This window comes from Perognathus longimembris, chromosome 7 (genome assembly GCF_023159225.1).
Source record: "Perognathus longimembris pacificus isolate PPM17 chromosome 7, ASM2315922v1, whole genome shotgun sequence".
Lineage (NCBI taxonomy): Eukaryota > Metazoa > Chordata > Mammalia > Rodentia > Heteromyidae > Perognathus > Perognathus longimembris.
Window position 1 is genome coordinate 69,727,856 of NC_063167.1, and position 21,943 is coordinate 69,749,798.

Sequence of the window (21,943 nt, forward strand, 5' to 3'; positions counted from 1 at the left end):
GTTTTCTTTTCATGTACAAATCTTTTTTTTTTTTTTTTTTTGGCCAGTCCTGGGGCTTGAACCCGGAGCCTGGGCACTGCCCCTGAACTTCTTTTGCTCAAGGCTAGCACTCTACCACTAGGGCCAAAGCACCACTTCCAGCTTTTTCTGTGTATGTGGTACTGAGGACTTGAACCCAGGGCTTCGTGCATGCAAGCACTCTGCCACTAGGCCACATTCCCAGCTCTCATTTACATATCTTTTATTGATTGTTTGATTTGGGCAGTACTGAAGTTTGAACTCAGGGCCTCAGGCTTGCTAGGTAGGCACTGTGCTACTGGGGCCATGCCCTCAGGCCATTTTTGGGTTAATCATTTTTCAGATAGAGTTAAGAGATTCTGCATAGGACTATCCTCAGACTTCCACCTCCAAATCTATGCTTTCTAGATTCTGGGATTACAGGGGTGAACCTCCAGGCCTAGCCCATGTGCTTTCCTTTTAAAATAAGTAAGAGGGTCTGGGAATATGGCCTAGTGGCATGAGTGCTCGCCTCATATACATGAAGCCCTGGGTTCCATTCCCCAGCACCAAATACACAGAAAAGGCCACAAGTGGCGCTGTGGCTCAAGAGGTAGAGTGCTACCCTTGAGCAAAAAGAAGCCAGGGACAGTGCTCAGGCCCGAGTCCACGGCCCAGGACTGGCAACAAAAACAAAACAAATAAACTGTGTTAAAATAAGTAAGGAAACCAATAAAGTTATTCACTCTGAGGTCTTATCACTATGGCTCCCAAAGTCATACTCAAACTTACTTGGAAAACTAATTGATGCGCAAGTTTCTCCTTGGCTGAGAAGGAAATGAGGGGCCGAGCGGGGGCTGAGGACGTTGGCAGCATTGCGATCATGTACACTCTATAGGTACAAACTTGTCTTTTCAATAGGTAGCTTTTGTTCAGGAATTGCAGCAGAGGCCCTTGTTCCACCATGGTGAGTACTCTTGACATCCACAATAGGAGAAAAACACAAAGCTGTTTGAAATGCAGCCCCAGGTCCAAGCTGCTGCTCCACCCTGTGGCTGAGGCTGGGCCTGCGGTTGAGGCTAAGGCGTGTTCTGTGTTTTGCCTTTGCTTCTGGGCAGTTGGGTGGGTAGCTATGGCGATGGAGTCTCCCTGCCTCCTCACAAAGCTCACCTTGCTGCTCTATTTCTGATGACAGGTGGCTGTGCTCAGAGACTGGGCGATCTGGCCTTGCCTGCATCTCCCAAGAGAGACTCAGAAAACTCAAGGACACACTCAGAGATAACATGGCCACATTGGCACACCATTTATGTTTGGGACACACCGAAGACTGCTTCTTTACTATCTGAAAAAGAGTGTTTGTCCAAGAAAACATTAACTAACACTAAAGCCTGTGCTAAATCAGAACATCCCATTGTACCTCAAAAGGATATTCAATTACCACACATGAATAAAAAGGAATTCCGGTACTTCTGTATCAAAGTGATAAGCTTTCCATTTACACATATCTCTACATAAGGACAGATGTGCTGGTACTGGTGGCTTACGCCTGTAATCCCAGCTTCTCGTGAAGCTTGAGATCTGAGAATCGAGGTTCAAAGCCAGCCCAGGAAAGAAAGTTTGTGAGACTTTTTTTTTCTTGTTGGTTATGCCACAGCACCACTTCTGGTTTTCTAGTGGCTCATTGGAGGTAAGGGTCTCATGGACTTTCCTGCCAGGGCTAGCTTTGAACCACAATCTTCAGATCTCAGCTTCCTGAATAGCTAGATTACAGGTGTAAACCACCAGTGCCTGGCTGAGACTCTTATCTCTAACAAACCAGCAGAAAACCTGGAGCGGCTGTGGCTCAAAGTGATAGAGCCTAGCCCTGATGAGAAGCACTCAGGACAGTACCCTAGCCCTGAGGAGAAGCACTAGAGACAGTACCCTAGCCCTGAGAAGCACTGAGGACAGCACCCTGGCCCTGAGAAGAAGCACTGGGGACAGCACCCAGGCCCTGAGCTCAAGCCCACAACCAACAAAAATCTAGAAAACATCTGACAACGGTTCCTGTGTATACTTTATTTTTGCTGTAACAACAGAATAATGGCTAGGAAGACTCTCAGATCACCTGAGCCCCCTCCCCTCCTCCTCCCCTCCCTGCCTCTTCTCCTCTCCTCCTCCCCTCCTCCCCTCTCTTCCTCCCCCTCCCTCTCTTCCTACCCCTTCCCTCTCCTCCTCCCCTCTCCTTCTCCCCCACCCCTCTCCTCCCGCCTCCCCCTCCCTCTCCCAGCTCCCCAGTCCATTTGGGCTGGTTCCCTCAGATTCAGTTTAACATTTGCTGGTTGCATAGCAGACTGGAGTAAGCTAAACTCCTGGAAGGCTCTGGCTCTGCGCCGCCGATGCCTGGACGCCAGGCCAGGGCTGGCTGTGCCCTCACTGCACCCCAGCTCCCCTGCACCCCGCGCTCAGTCCTCCAGCACCCCGCATCCCCCCAAGACCCTGCACAGAGCCCACACCAGGCCAGGAGGAAGGCAGAGGACGCAGGAGGACAACTGCCTGATTTGGGTTCTGATTTTTGTGTGCCAGGGTGAGGGCTTGAACTCAGGGCCTCCCACTCTTCCTTAGCTTTTTCCCTTGAGGCTGGTGCTCTGCCACATGATCCACAGCTCCACTTCTGTCTTTCTGTGGAGCACTGGGGATGAGACTGTCCGACTTCCCTGCCCAGGCTGGCTTCAAACCTGGCTTCTCAGATCTTGGCCTCCAGAATAGCTGGGCAAGGGGTGCAGCTGCCCTCCTCCCAGGCTGTGCTCCAAAAGTTTCTCCCTGGATTGGGAAGCAGCTATCCTCAAATCTAACAGGCCCCTGACCTCATTAAACTTGGGGCTTTCCATAATGCACAAAAAAGAAAACCATTTCCTGGCTAATAAAGCAGGGCTGAAGAGACCTTCTGATGAGCGCATCCAGCTGCAAATGCAGCAGGCAGACCTGGCGAGGCTGCGAGCCCGCAGGGCTCCGGGTGCGGCCCGGGTGCACTGAGGAAACCAGCCCCAAGCTGGCCAGGATTGTCCCCACCCTGATCCTTCAGGACCCTCCACTCCCGAAGACCTCTGGATTCCCGCACAGAGGAGTTACCAGGCTGCCCCCAAGGCTTCTTGTGAGTCAGAAGCCTTGCAGGTCCTGGTGAGCTCTCGCTCAGTTGCGGCAGCTTGATTGCTGGAGGACCTACAGCCACTTTCACAAGGTTTTCAGCCTCCTTGAAAATCTCTGATAAGAACCATACCAGATCTCTAAGGTCATTAGCCACAAGTCCAGTACTTACACAGCACCAACTTCCTGCGGGAAATCCCAGCACCTCCCTCCGCACTCGCTGGCAGGCAGCTGGCAAGGCCGTGGACTGCAAAGGCCACAGCCTCAACACGACAGTAGATTTCTTTAAGTGCTTTCTTCAAAAGCAGGCGAGCCAGGCCAGTGGCTCACACACTTGGTATGCTTGCTACTTAGGAGGCCTAAGTCTTGAGGACAGGTCTTTGAAGCCAGACCAAGCAGAAAAGTCCTTGAGACTCCACTTCCAATTAACCAGTAAAAAGCTGGGCCAGAGGCTTGGCTTGTGTGGTAGAATACCAGCCAAGCAAGCAAGCTGATCAAGTGCAAAGCTCTGAGCTCAAGCCACAGTACTGGCGCACACACGCACACACACACACACACAATATTAAAAGACTCATGCATGGAAATATCATAGTGAAATCCCTTCATATGAAAACAGCCCTATCTGGACACTAGTGGCTCACTACTGTAATCCTAGCTACTAGGAGACTGAGATCTTAGGATCACAGTTCAAAGCCAGCCCAGGCAGGAAAGTCTGAGAGACTCTTATCTTAAGTAAATACCAAAAAGCTGGAAGTGGAGCTGTGGCTCCAGTGATAGAGCACTAACCTTGAGCAGCAAAAAAGCTCTAGGATAGCACCCAAGCCATGAGTCCAATCCCATACCAGCACACACACACACACACACACACACACACACACACACACACACACACACACAGAGTGGATTTTCCTCTATCATCTTCCTCCTTTTCTTTTTCCTCCTGCTTCTCCTCCTCCTTCACTCTCTCCTCCCTCCCTCCCTCCCTGCAGTTGGAGCATTTACTTGAAGTTCTCAGAGCTTCAGACTTTGAAATTCACACTGGTGAACATCCAGGGTCATAGACCACAGGCCCTAGGGGTCACCCAAGTGGAGTCCACCCACTAATTTGACTCATACTGGTGAAATTAATCAGAAAGGCAGAAGATAGTTGCAACCGGGCCGCCCTGCCCTGCCCTGGTTCCTATTCTGCAGGCCCTGGCAGACTCGGTGCCACTCCGTGTCTTTTCTAAGTCAAATTCTTCTGTAATTAAATCAACAAAGCTAGTTTCTGTTGCTTGCACTCAGGGACCTCAGCTATAAAGACATCTACAAGACAGAGGTACAAAGAAGTTAGAGCTAGCCAGGCACTGGTGCCTCACACCTGTAATCCTAGCTACACAGGAGGCTGAGGTCTGAGAATTGAGGTTTAAACCCAGCCTGGGCAGGAAAGTCCATGATATTCTTTTTTTTTTTTTTAGTGGCCAGTCCTGGGCCTTGGACTCAGGGCCTGAGCACTGTCCCTGGCTTCTTCTTGCTCAAGGCTAGCACTCTGCCACTTGAGCCACAGCGCCACTTCTGGCCGTTTTCTGTGTATGTGGTGCTGGGAAATCGAACCCAGGGCCTCATGTATACAAGGCAAGCATTCTTGCCACTAGGCCATATCCCCAGCCCCTCCATGAGATTCTTATCTCCAATGAACCACCAGAAATCTGGAAGTGGCACTGTGGCTCAAGTGGTAAAGTGCTACCCTGTGACAAGAAAGAAAGAAAGAAAGAAAGAAAGAAAGAAAGAAAGAAAGAAAGAAAGAAAGAAAGAAAGAAAGAAAGAAAGAAAGAAAGAAAGAAAGAAAGAAAGAAAGAGGAGGGAGGGAGGGAGGGAAGAAGTAGGTGCCATCAGGACACAGGGCAGTGAAATGCAATCAATGCGATGTTCCAGCCTATGGCAGGTCTGTACAAATTGCTCAGATAAAGCAGTCACCTGTGGCCACCTGCAACAGAAAGTTCATTAAAGCAAAATTTGAAGACCATATTGCTACTTGCATAGAACAAAATGAAGCCTGTGAATCATATGGCTTCTCAGAGGGATGGACAGCCAAAAAAGAGAAATGCCAAGCTTAAATCTCCACATTTCCTGCCCTGAGCTGTTCCAATACTGTGCTAGAACCATGTCTTATTCAGTCTCCGGAGGCTAAAAATGAAGCAGAGCTGTGGTTCCAAATTTCAACCTCTGCTGAGTTCGCATATTCCCTACATGCTAGGTGACATTTGAGGAGATGCCTCACCCCCATGAAACCATAATAAGGACATTTGGGAGGAGGTGGAGGACTCAGCTACTGTGAACACTGGGCCCCCATGGGGCCGGGCCCCTCTTCCCCCCCCCCCCCACCCTGTGCTCCTCCTTCCTCTTACTCCTCTCCTTCTCTTGTTTTGCAAGAGGGAGAACTCTACTGGGGCCTTTAGCTTTCGTGTTCAGCAGGGGTGTCACACAAACTTCGTCCAGGGTGCTCCCTCTCCCTCGAGTGCTGGGGGTTTGGGTGCAGAGTCCCTCCTGCACCTTGTCCTTGCAGAGGCTGGGTGCAGGGCTCCCTCTCCCTCCAGTGCTGGAGGTGGGGGGCTCCCTCTCCCCAGACCAGCTGGATGTGGGCTCCCTCTCCCTCCATTGCTGGGGGCCAGAGCAGGGTCAGCCCAGGAGCAAAGCCACTTGGTCTGCAGCCCGCCAGGATGGGCACAACTGGGGGATTTTGCTGTTATTGGATAATCCAGCAATAAAAACAGACAAAATACAAGAGGGCCGGCGCATTGGCAAGTGGGTGTCCTCACCAGGCGTCTGCCTGGGCTACCAAACACTGGGGAAGAAACAGGGCTGCAGGTCCTGGAGCCACCGGCCTGGTTCCCGTGGTCTGCAGCGCCCCCGGCGGCCCACGGGGTACCTGCAGTCCCTCAGCTCTGCAACACCCCCAGCGGAACAGGTGATCTCTTCCCATAGCCCACGCTGCTGTCATCCCTCACTTAGAGCCTTTTCAAACCACACAGAAAGGTCGACCATGCCATGTGTTATGGGGAAGGTGGGTCATTTCACACACATGCTATGTGGAAGGTGGGCAGGGATACATGTGTCACACACCTGTGCTATGGGAAGGTGAGCAGTGTCACACGTGTCATCAGTAGACCCTGGACATCCTTTACCCACCCCCCACGTGCAGTTTCAGTGCCATCTCCTGCTCTCCTCATGAGCCAGCCCTCTCGGTGGTTTGTGGAACCCATGGCAGGTGTGGCCTGTAACCCACGGGTGGCGGAGTTCCCAGCTACGACTGTGTTCTTCCGGGCAGGACTGGGACTTGAACTCAATCCACGGGCGGCAGAGTTCCCAGCCACGACTGGGACTTGAACTCAATCCACGGGCGGCGGAGTTCCCAGCCATGACTGTGTTCTTCCGGGCAGGACTGGGACTTGAACTCAGAGCCTTGCACCTACCAGGCAGGGTGGTGCGGCTCAGGGAGAATGCTCACCCCACAGGGACATAGGAGGGGGACTACTGATGGAGATGGGGGGAACCAGGCAGACAGATCCCCCTGAGAAGCTTGGAGGACTCCGCCTTGGGACACGTCCCTTGGGTGAGGGGGCAGTGACTCGGCCAGTGCCAGAGCAGCTGAGATGCCCAAAGGGACACAAAGGAGGGGCTCTGCAGGGGGCATTGCAGGTCCCCACCCGGTCTGTCCTTCCCTTCCCTCCCCCACCCCTCAGGACAAGCCTGAGCTCCCCACCTCCAGGAGAAATCTGAGCTCCCCCTTGGGCCCTACTCTCTGGGAAGCAGGTGGACCAGGCATCAGAGGCATAGGGTGGCTCTCCCAGCCAGAAGTCCTAGTTGGGAACTTGTACCAACCAGCCATTAGCTAGGGGGCTTTCCTGTTTCCCTGGTGCCTTACTCTCACTTTCAAATACTTTACCCATGTTTCCCCTTCTCCTGCCTCAAAATTCTTTATTTAGTAGAGAAAAAGGACCTAAGATTCCTAGAAGGTATCAGGTAAGGTATGGAGTCTTTATTTTGAGTTGCCTGTTTCCTTTTTCTTTTCTTGTGCTGGTAGGAAGGCTTGAACTCAAGAGCCCCACACTCTCAGCCCTTGTGCTCAAGGCTAGCACACTATCACTTGAACCACAGCTTCATTTCCAGCATTTGCTGGTCATTTGGAGCTAAGAGTTTGGAGGTAAGATTGCTTTTCTGCAATCACTGGCTTTGAACCACCATCCTCAGATCCTAGCCTCCTGCGTAACTGGGATTACAAGCTTGAGCCACTAGCACCTGGCTGTCATAACAAGCTGAATCTGCTGAATGATCCTTCACTTTCTACCTCACTGAAAATTCTTAGATTCCTTGCTATCCTGACCCTGGCTCGGTTCTTCAGTTTACTATATACTCCAACCATATTGCTGTGGATGGGTGGAAACTGTGCTTTACAGGCTTCTGCATGTGGCCTCTCCTTCCAACCCTTTCCTGGCACACTGTCCCAGCTCCTAAGAAGAGTCCACCTCTGGCACAGGTGTGGGCTGAATCCGTTCTGTGTGCGCCAACTGCATTATCTGTGAGTCTCCATATCAAAACTCAATCCTGAGTACTCTAAAACAGAGGTGTATTCTATCTTGATGCTTACCACTCAATACTGATGTATTTAAAAAAAAAAAAAAAAAAAAAGCTTAGCGCTGGTGGCTCATGCCTATAATCCTAGCTACTTCCGAGGCTGAGATCTGAGGGTCGCAGTTCAAAGCCAGGCTGGGCAGGAAAGTCTGTAAAACTCCCTATCTTGTTCCAATAAGCTACTCAGAGAAAGACAAGTGGTGCTGTGGCTCAAGTAGTAGAGTGCTATCCTGGAGCACAAGGAGGCTTAGGGTCAGGGCCCAGGCCCTGAGTTCATGTCCAGGACTGGCAAAAAAAAATGAAAGTAAAGAATTAGTTACTAAGATTCATAGAAGAAAAAAAAAAGGAAATTCATTTGAAAACTTTTTCAATTTTCTAATTTAATAGAAATAACCAAAACAATGTGGTTCTCAAACAAGGCTTCAAACTAATCTAATACAACTTCTACAACACATTCCAGAGCATTATAACGAGAATTATTTACAGGCAGCTAATGTATTAAATAACCATGAAAAAGGAAAAAATTTGTTTTATTACACACCAGCAAAAAACACAGGAATGGAACAATTAGAAACTGCAACCTTGTTTAAAAAATTAAATATGATCATTTAGAGAATACAATACCACAGAAACAGCACTTGTTCTTTCATAATCATATTGGAGGGCCATTAACTATGTGCAAAAACAGTAGCAGTAGCAGTAATGGTGGCGAGGGAGGAGGCCAGGAGACACTGGAACCAAGGAGCTGGTAAGGCTGCTGAACTTAACCCTCTGTGTGCAGCACGTTGACACAGAACAATGAGTAGGCTTTCCAACTGCACAAATCCTTGTTAGAGGCATACACACCTTTTCCTGTATTAAAAACCTAATGAAATGCCAGCATTTTTCAGACCAGGAGCAGATATTCATTTCAGAATGAAATGTAGGCCACAACTGAATGGGAACATAACAGTAGCACTTAGAAAGTAATATTGGTGTCTTCTCACATAGAAATGTAGTAAATTTAAAATACCACTTTCAATTTTTAAGTATCATTTGCTAGAAAAAGGACTAACTTTAACTTTTATGTCTGCAGTTTGATAGAACAAATATAACCCATTTTAAGTTATTTTTAAAGATAATTTTTTTCTAAGATAAAATCAAACTATATAAAGGACCACGTAAGCAAATAAGAAGCTAGGATAGCAGGAATGCATCTGACCAAGTACAACATGCCTTGGGCCAGGTGAGAGGAGCCCAAATCGCAAATGTCCATGTAAATCGTGGCATAGAAATGTTTTCCTTAAAAAAGTACCTTCAAATTTTATTTTACTCAAAGAGCTACTTTAAAAAAATATGCAACTTTTCCCAATTTTTAAAATAAAATGCCACAATATATTCTCATTACCTCCAACATACATTTATTTAAATTTCATTTTTAAAAAGACTGGTGCTATGCATATAAACTTTCCTACAAAATCATCATCTGGGAGAAGATTCTGACATGGTGTCAGGGGACAGATGTAAGCAGTGTTATTGCTTTGAGGAGGAACCAACTGCAACGCCGCGAACACCATCACCTTCAGCAGTTGATCCATAAAGAGGAAGGAATTCAGAACTCATGATGTGACCACATCAGTTGGGTGGGATTTTCATAAAGCTACTCACTGATCCAGTGCTCATAGGCAAAATAGGTGTGAGTGGTACTGGCTTTGCCAAGAAAACACTTGCTGTCCTTTTCAAGCTACTGCAGGGATGGATACTGAAGAGGGGTGAGAACACTGGGGCGGGGGGTGGGGGTGGGGAGACCTTAGCATAGACTCCCATTCTGGACAATACAAGGGCAGAACTGGAAGGCTTAGTAACACTAATCACTAATAACTGCATGGCAGGAGACTGGCTGAGATAACTGATAAACCTACAATTTGTACACATTATTTCTTTGGATTAACTAAAAATCTCAAAACCTCTTATAAAGAAAAAGTGAGGATTAACTTGTAAATTATTTGAAATATCCTTAGAATTCATGAAGAACCCTGCCACTGGCCCACCTGCCACTGCCACTCGCCCTGTCTCCCAGCCCCCCTGCTCCCACACCTCTGCGGCTCCCACTCCCTGCTCCCCTGAAGCACCCCCTCACTGCTCAAGCTTTAGGTCAGCAGAACAGTCTGAGGAACAGTGAAGTCTAGCTTTCTGATGGGAAAAGTACATCAAAAACTCTGAAAGGTTTGAAGGAAACATTATGTAGCCTTTCCTCTGAATTTAAAATAATAGTTCTTAACAAAGACTAAAAATGTCAGGGAGTATGGAAAGGACTGCCCTCAGAAACTGATACTCAATGTCTGTCTTGTAGAACATAAATAGGAAAAACACTGTAATTGAATATCAATTAACATTTATACTTTTTAAACAGGTCAAAGCTGAACAAATCAGCTTAAAAACACAAGGATCCGTGTACAAGAAAGAAGTTTAAGGAAATTTAAAGCAAACATCACGAATGTTGGCTTGTTGACATTATTAATTTAATAGTTCTCAGCAGCAAGAATTATCTTTTGTCAATAGAGATAAAGCCTACTGGACCCCGATAGGCGCATAGTTTTGAAGTGACTGGTCTAACCAATCTTAAAGAAAACAAAAATCTCTCAACCAACATAAAAATATCTTTAAAGGAACATATTATCTTTTAGAGCTCTAAATATTGAGATATCTGCTTAAGTTTTGTTCCTCCCCAACTTGGGTGAACCTACTTATGACCTGAGAATTTTTGAGAGAATTCATATAAGGAGCTAAATACTAAATAGTAGAAGTCAAAGGCTTAATAAGAAGAAAGTTCTACCACAACTGCTCCCTTTCTAAACCTGTCCCCTAGGTCTATGTCTATTTATAAGCTAGAATCATGAATATCACCAGGGAAACAGGTGCAAGAGATACACACGTATATAGTTTTAAGCAATTTTAAATGATCATTCTCCCACTCACAGAAAACTATTAGGAATTCAAAAGTGGAGTAAAATAATAAAACAGCTTGTTGTTTTTTTTTAAGTCTTAATTTATAAAAAAAAAAAAGAAAAAGAAAAAGGCTAAAAGGAAGCCAGTCAACAAAAGTAAATAGGCAGTAACAAAATCAATTGTTTAACTACACCATGAGAAGGCCTGAATCAAATTCCTATTTACCCTATTCCTTGTTAAGAAAAGAAGAACAACCCAAAGAATCTGTGTGATAATCTCTTTAGAATACTTTATTTGATCCAATGCACTAAAAAATTTACTTCTTAGACAATTAGGTCAATTTTCTGAGTAGTCTATAGTCTGAATTGCTTAAGCGGAATTATTAAAAAGGCAAATGATTGGCCACAAATCTGCTGACATCTGAAAAACATCTAATGGCAAAGTCTTCTATTTTGGTCACTTTATATTCTAATGTATCCATACAAAAGTAGGACTAAAAAAATTTTAATCCAACAAAAGAGAAGCCTGCACACAGTCTAGAACACATGTTTTGAATCTGAGCATCACAGATGAAGAGAAATGAACCACAGCCAAGCTGGCATTCTGCCTCCACTGCCAGGAGATGGGGCTTGCTGCCAGCACCAGTCCAGTGGAGAGTGGCTCACTTCCCACATCTACACACAGGTCTCTTCCAGGTCTTTTCGAGCCCCAAGTCCAGGCAAATGTCCCACTTGGTGGACAGATGAGTAATCTAACCCCACCGGGTTTTATTTCAATATTGTGATATTTCAATAATAAGCTGCTTCTGAAGATTTTCTGAGAAGTCTGTTCTCTATTAAAATAAGATAGAACCTCAAAATATGAATGTGAACATTAGAAATAGACAGCATATATTACAAACCCATTTTTGATAGAGACATTAGTAAGAATACACGTTAGCTTAAAAAAACAGGCTCAGCAAATGTTGCTGATCTGCCACTTTTAGTTCACTATTTACAAATAAGACAAAGTGAATTACAGAAAATTTTACACATTTGGTAGTTGACAGATTACTGTTTACCAATAATGCTCTATTGGAAAACTGATATATGAAGGAAGACTGCGTAAGAGCCAGTTGTTACCTTCTCCATCAAATTTACATGTACAGAAAACCAGGTGGACTTTGAACAAACATTCTGCCTTGCGTGGGTCTGAATGGGAGGTGCCGCATGGGGAATGGGTCTCTGGAGATGAGGACTGGGAAATCACCACAGTATTTCAACAGACCACTGAGGTGATGGCACCACCAACAGTCATGTGTGAGGAGAAACAAAACTATGTGGAGTTCAAGCCAAGTTAAAAACTAAGACCCAACAGCATGACATTTGGGTGGGAAGGACATACTTTCATGATTCAATGCATATCTGCATGGATATTAAAGTGGAATCTGAGCTCCTTTTCTTTTTTAAGGAAAAAAGAAAAACCTAAAAACCAACCTATTGTTGTGTGTATAAAGGGGGAAAGCTTAGTTGTTTTAATAACTGTATACTCCAGTCCAAAAAGATAATGTATTGAGCAACCTGAGTTTTGTGTACTTAGGTACCCAATGTTGTACACTATAATACTATGTGATCAACATTCACAGAACATCATTTTACTTCTGCTCGTTCACTCAGAAGTTGCAAGGTGTGTTCCCCCCACCCCTTGTTGACAAGCATGTCGGTCCATCGTTCCATTCTAATACTGGTAGAAACCATCGGCTTCCTCTAGGAGGGGCCCACCGCAGGCAGGATATTCCACAGCAACACTTAAATAAAAGAATTGGTTTTCTTTTCTTTTAAAAACAACTCATTTAAATCCATGTCAATTTACTTTATGTGTACTGGCCTCTCATCTGACTTCAGGCGTTTTCTGCGAGGCTGTATAAAGTCTTCATCAGAGTCCTCAGTTACCTCACCATCATCTTCCTCCTGCTCAAACTCTGGCAAAGGTGCGAAGGTCCTGTCTGAGTAGATCTCTGTGAGTTTATCTTCAAAGTACAATGCCACTGCCTTCCCTGCCTGAGCTACTTCTGAATCAGCCTGCAAGCAAAAGAGAGGAATCGTCACCTGTGGGTAATGCATGTTCCTTCACCAAGTTTGCATGGTCTGAAAAGCTTACCTTCAAATTAATCTCTTGTGTGTCTGCATAAACTTGAACAACTTTCATCATCTAAAAAGGACACCAGAGTCAAAAAAAAAGGGAAATTATAATCCTTTCTAAAGTTAAGAGACGGCATAGGATTGGTGACGAGTCAGCCATATGAGGGTACAAACTGCTATAAATGCTTGCTCAACTTCATACAACATGATCAACTTTGTGTACAACACTCTGTTACTAGTGCTGCTGTGAGGCTTCCAGAAATCTCATTCCAAATCATCAAGATCAACCTTAGCAAGAATAATCTATCCAAGAAGAAAATATTTGTGAAACAAGTGATAATAGAAACATTGTTTCTAAAAACTGTAGAGCTTCCAACAAAACAACCATAATTTATCTTCATATGGATGGCAATACATTAATCACAAACCAACTACTCATAAATGTCATACGGGCATTCTTGTCAACTACAGTTCATGAAGAACTTGGCACTAAATTTTCTAAATAGAAATTATTGAGACTTTATTAATTTATTCTTGTGGCTTATTTGCTACTTGTTACCTTATAAGGATTTCTTTTCTCTCCTTTTTTTTGGGGGGGTGGGGGGGTTGGGGTGGGGTGGGCGGCCAGTACTGGAGCTTGAACTTAGAGCCTGGGCACTACCCCTGAGCCTCTTTGTGCTCATGGCTAATGCTCTACCATTAGCCACAGTGCCACTTCCAGATTTTTCTGAGTAGTTTGTTGGAGATACAGCCTTCTGAGCAGCTAGGATTTACAGGTATGAGCCATCAACATCAAGCAGGATTTTCTTCAATAGTAAAATGTCACCTAAATGCTTCCAGAGGTAGCTACTGGTAGACTTTACATTATTCCAATATGATTTGTTTTAACTAAAATGGCAATATAGAAAGTTTTAATATTCATCTTTATGAAGATGTTTATAGCTCCTCATCTAATTCCATTTTTTTTCCTCCCACAATGAAAACTGTCCCTAATAGTAACAGCCTTTATTACAAAAGTAACTAAAGTAAACCTCTCCAGAGATGCATATATGTTTCTTCTTGAGGCATGTTATCACCACATATTTATTCTCAAAAAATACACAAGAAAAATGAATGAAAGTCATACTGCTAAAAGCAGCAAACTCATCATCATATATTCTGAGTTATTTTTCAAGATGAGGCATCAGAGATATAGTCACGATTTTTAAGGCTCCACATTCAATAAAATCCAAAAACATGGGTACAAATAAATTCCTTTCCTCAAAGTACCCAAAATATATCCAATCAATTAACTGAAGATCACTTTTCATAATTAACCCAACTCACAGCTCAGGAAGGGGTATTCAATACGTTCTCAATGTATTATATCTAGGTACATACTCCAAGTTATACATTTTAAAAATCCCTTCTTTGGAGCTGAAAATAAAATCAAATTTTGTTTTTGAAAGAAATGAAGCAAAAAAAATTTAATCAAAGAAAATTATTTCACCAGAAATAAAATTCAAAGCAAAATCCCAAAATAAAACAAAAACGCAAAACAAACAAACAAAAGCAAAAGCCAATATTAAGATGGAAGCTAACATACTTCATTAAACCTTTCACAGTTCTTGAAGATCAGACGAACATCAGCCACAAAGTCATCTGGGACTTGGTAATGTTGGGAATGTTTTTTCTGAAGCTTCTTTTTCACGGTGGATAAATCCATTGGTTTCTTTATAATCTTGTAGTAGTTTGGTATCTAAAACAATAAGAAAGAGCAGGTAAGAACTGTCTAAACTTCAGTCTGAAAATAGACAGCACAGGAATCAAAAGGCCCCTTTCACGCCACCTGCTCCCATCCTGTCCTGAGAGCTTAGGCACCATGTCACACCTATTGGACAGTCCCACACTCTCATCTTTAATCAACACACATGGAAAAGTGATTGGCCAGGGGAGCGTGCAAAAACACAGTGACATCTGGATCAGCAGTTTCACTTATTTACAGTTTTTATTTTGTCTCTTTAAAAAAAATATGAAAAATTGCAAAGTATGTTGTTATGATCTTTAAGAAGTCATCTCAGGAAAGTATGGTTTATATCAAAAAGAAGTCTCAGTAGCACAAGAGAAGACAGTGATAATATGAGAAAAGTTTACTATTAATCATTTACACTTCTGACCCTAAAAGTTGGCCAAAGGTTTTCTACAGCTGGAATACGAAACTAAACACAGAGAAGCTATTGAAGGCTTGTTGACTCCAAGCTATTTTGAAGCAGGGTCTATGTAGCCTAGGCTAGCCTTGAATTCGTGGTCTTGCTGTATCAGTCTTCGGAGCCATGCTCTTAATCCCAGAAGAACTAGCTAAATACTTGATGAAAAAAAACACTGACTTTAAATCTGTACTTTAAATTCATCTCTTGGGTTATTCAGCAACAAGTCAGCTACCATTTCATATTCTCTTGCCTACAGCATATGCAATATGAATAGCCAGCAAATAAAATGTATCATATTCTTACCCTAAATTTACTAGGTACTGAAAATTTCTGGGGTACTTTAGAGCCTTGTTTTTTATTTTTTACAATAAGTCATCCAGAGAATAAACAAAAAGTGCTTTCTTTTCCTACTGTCTTTTCTCAGTCTTGATTATTATCAGAGGATCTTATAGCAGACTAGCAAACACATTTGTTTGATTAATGTTTATGTAAGACACTGTTTGTAATCAGGGAACAGAACTCTAATCTTACAACTAATACCCCCACTTTTCAGTAGGGAAAGGAAAGGCAGAGATGAGGCATATAGTGATACATGCCTGTAACCCTAGCATTTGATGGTACAGGAGAACTGGGGTTAAAAGGGTAGCCTCAGATACATAGCAAGATCCTCTCTCAAAAAAACGAAACCAAAACCAACCAACCAGACAAAGCAGAAATATACAAGAGTACATAATGTCTCCTGGAAGATCACAAGTTTGGGGCCAGCCATCCTAGTCTATTGAGAGACCCTATGTCAAAAATGAAGAAAACAGCTGGGCAAAGTGGATAAAGCCTGAAATCCTAGCTACCTGGGAGGGAGAGTGGGTTGAGGTAAACCAAGGCATAAATATTCTTGAGACACCATCACAAACAGGTCGGTGGCAGTACCTGTTATCCCCTAGAGACCAAGAGAAGAACAAGTAGGAAGACTGAAGCCCAGTCAGCCCAGGCAAAAAGCAAGATCATGCAAATCCAAAAAGCAATGGAGTCATGCTTCAAGCAGTTAAGAGATGCCTTGCAAACTTGGGTCCTGAGTTCAATACAGTGCTAATACTCTCAGAGCAAAAAGGGGGGAGGGGGGGTGCGCCAGCAAGAAAAAAAAATAAAAGAGACAGAGGAAAGGAGAAGAGAGAAAGGAGGCAAGAAAAGTTGCTTCATAGGGTCTTAAGTTTTCTAACTCCTAGAGCTCAATGTTCTTTCCATTGCAATTGTTTCTCTTACATTAATTTTGAAAGTAAAAAAAGAGGGCTGGGAATGTGGCTTAGTGGTAGAGTGCTTGCCTAGCATGCATGAAGCCCTGGGTTTGATTCCTCAGTACCACATAAACAGAAAAGGCCAAAGTGGCACTGTGACTCAAGTGGTAGAATGCTAGCCTTGAGCAAAAGAAGCTCACGGACAAAGCCCAGGCCCTGAGTTCAAGCCCCAGGGCTGGCCAAAAAAAAAAAGGTTAAAAAGAGATTTAGTCCCATCAGGACAAAAATTAAAATCTCAAACTTTTAAAAAAAATAAATGATTGATGGCTGGGAATATGGCCTACTGGCAAGAGTGCTTGCCTCATACACATGAAACCCTGGGTTCGATTCCCCAGCACCACATATATAGAAAATGGCCAGAAGTGGCACTGTGGCTCAAGTGGCAGAGTGCTACCCTTGAGCAAAAAGAAGCCAGGGACAGTGCTCAGGCCCTGAGTCCAAGGCCCAGGATTGCCCCACCCCACCCCCCCAAAAAAAGATTGAGATTGGGTTTCTGACACTTGCGCTCACTGGCTGGTGCGCTCTACCACCTGATCCATGCCTCCAAACCCTGTGATATTTTTTAAAAAGAGTCTAGCTAGGTAGCCCAAGATGGCCTCAAACTCCTATTTCCCGTACCCCAGCAAGAGGAACAGGTACGACCCATCGCACCCAGTCCAATCCATTTAGATCACATTAAATTCCCAGTTCAATACTCATTATTTTTGTTTTTTGTTTGTTTGTTTTTGCCAGTCCTGGGGCTTGAACCCAAGGTTTGAGCACTGTCCCTGGCTTCATTTTGCTCAAGGCTAGCACTCTACCACTTGAGCCACAGCATCACTTTCAACTTTTCCTATGTATGTGGTGCTGAGGAATAGAACCCGGGGCTTCACATGTATAGGAGGCGAGCACTTTACCACTAGGCCATATTCCCAGCCCCCAGTACATATTATTATTATGCTCCAAGTCACTACAACACTCAATACATTACATCTATGTGCTCTTCAGAATAATCAGGTAAAACTAGGGTCACAATCATTACACAACATAGGTATCAAATTGTCGCCTTGTACTCCATGAATTTACACAACAGGAATTTTTTTCTAAGGTGAGATGGGGAAAGAAAAGATGTGATCAAAGGATGTAACTTGTAATTTGACTGGAAGATTAGTTTTAGAGATATACGGTCCCTGTGGTGCCCACAGTAATATATTACACATTTCAAAACTATTAAGAGGGAAATGTACTCACTGCTTTACATATGAAACTGTAACCACTCTGTAATTCACTATGACAATAAAGGAAAAAAGAAAACTGTTAAGAGGGATTAATAATCTCACCACAAATACTTAAATTGGTGAGATGGGTGGGTGGATGTGTTAAATCGTGATTAAACTCAATCAACTCTTTCTATATGTACATAGATCACAACATAAAGCCATGCCCCATTATCACTTGTCAATTAAAAATAAATTTTAAAGAACAACACCAGAAAATGTTGAGTCTTGAATGAGTGTCACTACAAACTCAGAAAGAAGAAGGCTAGAGCAAGGCAGAGCCCGTATTCTCAAGTTTCACATGAGATGACTCCTTCACCAAAACAAACAGGTCCACATTTGCAACTCACCGACACAGGAACAGGCTCCTGGAATTCAATACTTAATTCATGGCAATAGAGGTAAAGCAGAAGACGTTCACATTTCTGGTCCCAAAAAGAAAAGCAAGATATATTTAGTATCATCTCACCTCTAAGATAGCCTTGACAATGAGATTAAAAGGACTGTGAAATGTTACAACAAACTGAACATCAGCCATCCATGTATCAGCTATCTAAATAAACACATACAAAAGGAAGCCAGCCCACCTTTCTTCTCATATAATTTCGAAAGTATGCTGTTTATCTGAAAGAAATTGAAGCATGCCTTTATTCTAATGTAACTAAGTTAACAAGTATTATTTACAGAAACAGAACATGCCACCAACACTTGGTACAAAAACTTGTAAATTATCTGGTAATAAGGAAATAAATTATTACTCTTGCACCTCATAGTAATTCTCAAAAGTGAGCAAATCAAGTAATATTACCCTTTTTTTCAAGTTGACTCCACTCACACTCAAAATGCATAAAACTCATCTCTCCTCAATCCAATTACAAAATCTTTTTTCACACATCTAGTAAGTTTCTAGATGTATTTTCCAATTTGTGATTTCCTATTAAATGCCTGCTAATATAAGTTCATACACCTTCAGCACAAACTTCTTCACAGTGGGGAAAGATTTTGCAAGTCCACTCAGTCAAGCTTAATGGCCACAGAACAAGGTGGAAGACATGTTTGTTTTTAGAAATGAGTCTATTCAGATCAGTAACAGTAATCTGATTTCATTTTTAGCTTAGAAATCTAGAAGGCATGCATGTGATAGGCTTCTTTCCTTTTTTTTTTTGGGGGGGGGGGGATGCTAGTACTGGTGCTATCCTTTGGTTTTTTTAATCTAGGTTAGCACTCTACCACTTGAACCATAGGTCCACTTCTGTCTTTTCTGGTGGTTAACTGGAGATAAGAGTCTCATGAAATTTCCTGCCTAGGCCGGCTTCAAACCATGATTTTTAGCCTCCTGGATAGCAACATTCAAATCCATTTTTTTCCCAAAAGAGTACTTTTCACTATATAAAACTGGATTAAAGGCAGAGCAAGAATAGACAGAGAAACCAGTTACAAAATTATGGAAATAGTTAAGATAAGGAATTATGATGGGGGGGGGGGGGGGGTCCTAGGGTTATAATGGCTTGGATTCCTCATTTCTAACAGGTTCCTAAAATGAGGCATGGAGATGAACAATGATATTATTTAATGATAGAGAATACTGAGGAAGGAGAATTGTTATTTTATGTTATTTGGTGAGTTGTTGTGGTTTTTTTGGGGGGAGAGGGGGCACAAGGAATAAAAATCCAGATTTTAAGAGCTGAGGGTAGGACAGTGATAGAGCTAGCTTGAGGTCCCAGGGCTCAAACCCTAGTATGACACCCCACCCCCCACCTCCCCAAAAAAAGATCAAGATTTTAATTGGAAAAAGTTAAGTCTGAAGAAGCTGGACATAAGCATCCCAAACTGAGGAGTGGAAGATTTCACAAGTACCAATATGCCATCAGATCATGAAATTATTAAGTAAAACTCTAAAGGCTTGTGTTACACATAGAAAACCAACCCTAGATAGATAGGCAGGCAACAACTACTGGTAATGAACAGCTTATTTGACACTTACCCTTTGGTCCACAGGGCTCAACCCCTGTACGGTTTTCCCCTTCTTGCTGTGCTGTAAATTATCACAATCATATTCAACTTCTGGCTTCCCAATATCTCTGCAAAATGTGCATATCCAGTCCCCACTAAGCAAGAAGACAGGCAATTAGTCCCTGTGATTTTGTAACAAAGCCTACTCTAGACACACAAACTCCCTGAATTGTACGTCTGTTTTCTTTAGTTTTGTTTTTGTTGTTGTTTTTTGCCAGTCCTGGGGCTTGGACTCAGGGCCTGAGCACTGTCAGTGGCTTGTTTTTGCTCAAGGCTTCATGTATGGGAGGCAAGCACTCTTGCCAGCCCCTTTAGTTTTTATATTTTGGGTAGAGACAGGTTCTTTTTATACTGCCACCACATTACCATCATACGAACCAACTTTGTGAGTAAAAGAACACCTTAAAGAATATGGAGAGCCTAGGTGTCTTCTACTATGTTGTCATGTACTTTACTTGCCAATCACAAATTAAGTCTTATTTCACCACTCAAAAGACAGAAAACAAACACACACAAATAAGTGCCAGCACAGCACATGTGCAAATAAGCACCCTTTCTCTTTTCCATAAATACCCTTCTCTCTTTTTTGGAGGGGAGAGACAAGGAGGACTATGAGGACACATTTACTGGTGGGTTTGATTTAAGAGCCTCATGCTTGCCAGGTGCTGGTTGCTCACGCCTGTAATCCTAGCTACTCAGGAGGCTGAGATATGAGGATCGAGGTTCAACACCAGCCAGGGCAGGAAAGTCCAGGAGATTCTTATCTCCAAGTAACCACCAGAAAACCGGAAGGGGCACTGTGATTCAAGTAGTAGAGCACTAGCCTTGAGCTGAAGAGTTCAGGGACAGCCCCCAGGCCAAGTTCAAGTACCACCACCAACAACCAAAAAAAGAAAAAGAAAAAGCGCCACATGTTTCCTTGCTAGGCTGGCATTCAGCCACTTTAACCATGCTTCCAGCCTAGTTGTTTAGGAGAGTGAGTCTAGCAAACTTTTCTGCCTAAGCTGGTTTACATGATCCTCCAGATTTCACGCCCTTCATGAGTAGCTAGAATTACAAATTTGATCCACTGGCACTTGGCTCTCCTTATCTCTGAACTCTGATGAAGTCTATACTTTTTTTTTTAATCAAACTAATTAAAACTTGAAATTCCAGTTGGACACTGGTGGCTCACACCCATCATCTATACCAAGAAAAAACTTAAGTTTTCAAGCAAAAGTAATTTTCATTTTAAAAGAAATGGGAGGGCTGGGAATGTGGCTTAGTGATAAGAGTGCTTGCCTAACATACATGAAGCCCTGGGTTCCATTCCTCAGTACCACATAAACAGAAAAGGCCAGAAGTGGCGCTGTGGTTCAAGTGGTAGAGTGCTGACCTTGTGCAAAAGCAGCTCAGGGACAGTGCCCAGGCCCTGAGTTCAAGCCTCAGGACTGGCACAAAAGAAAACAGGAAGTTACATCTGCTCATGGTATATTTGTAGGAGGCATTACCAAGGAGCTGCTTCAAGTAGTACAGAAACTACCCATCTACAAAAACAATTACACTATGTTGATAATCAACTATACAACTTGTGGGTGGGGATGGGAAAGAAAAACTGGGAGAGAGCCAGGGAAGGGATGACATTGTCCAAAAAGAAATGTGCTCTTTACCTGACTTATGTAACTGTAACCCCTCTACCCCCTGTACATCACCTTTGTAAGAAAAATATATTTAAAAAAAAACCAAAAGTCCCGTGACTGTCCTGCATCAGTCTATGCCTGTGATTTCAGTCAGCCTGCCTCTAATTGACAGAAATGACCAACCATTCGCGGTGCTGAAGTCCAAGAGGAAAGAGTCCATGTTAGTTGTATGGTTCGGTCATAAGTAAGGATGATATTTATATCACCATTACTTAGTGTATGTACTTTTATAATGACTGTGAAATATACTTTTTCTTCACAAAAAAAAAAAACAACCCAAAACTACAAAAACCTAAAAAGTAAAATCCAAGATATTGAACACTCAAGATTTTTACAGCTGGATGCCAGTGGCTCACGCCTGTAATCCTAGCTACTCAGGAAGCTGAAATCTGAGGATCACAGTTCAAAGCCAGCCCGGGCAGAAAAGTCTGTGAGACTCTTACCTCCAATCAGTCACCAGAAAAAGGCACTGTGGCTCAAGTGGTAACCACTAGCCTTGAGATGAAGAGCTCAGGGACAGTGCCCAGGCCCTGAGTTCAAGCCCCAGGACTGGCAAGAATACAAAATATAGGGGCTGGGGATATGGCCTAGTGGCAAGAGAGCTTGCCTCGTATACATGAAGCCCTGGGTTCAATTCCCCAGCACCACATATACAGAAAATGGCCAGAAGTGGCGCTGTGGCTCAAGTGGCAGAGTGCTAGCCTTGAGCAAAGAGAAGCCAGGGACAGTGCT

The 21,943-nt window shown here is 43.5% G+C and overlaps 1 protein-coding gene across 4 annotated transcripts in view; it reads right to left on the minus strand.

The window, feature by feature from the left end:
- Positions 1-10,936: 10,936 nt before the first annotated feature.
- Trim33 (tripartite motif containing 33) overlaps positions 10,937-21,943 on the minus strand; it is an 83,810-nt gene continuing 72,803 nt past the window's right edge. The window contains exons 16-21 of one of the 4 annotated variants that reach the window (XM_048351824.1): positions 19,504-19,627; positions 17,870-17,944; positions 14,368-14,520; positions 12,802-12,852; positions 12,514-12,722; positions 10,937-11,494 (exon numbers count right to left, since the gene is read on the minus strand). In XM_048351824.1, coding sequence (XP_048207781.1) covers positions 11,167-11,494; positions 12,514-12,722; positions 12,802-12,852; positions 14,368-14,520; positions 17,870-17,944; positions 19,504-19,627 — 940 coding nt within the window. In that variant the 3' untranslated portion in view covers positions 10,937-11,166. Of the gene's footprint in view, positions 12,723-12,801; positions 12,853-14,367; positions 14,521-17,869; positions 17,945-19,503; positions 19,628-21,943 lie in introns of all 4 variants that reach the window. The other 3 variants (XM_048351825.1, XM_048351826.1, XM_048351827.1) reach the window with 3 other exon arrangements.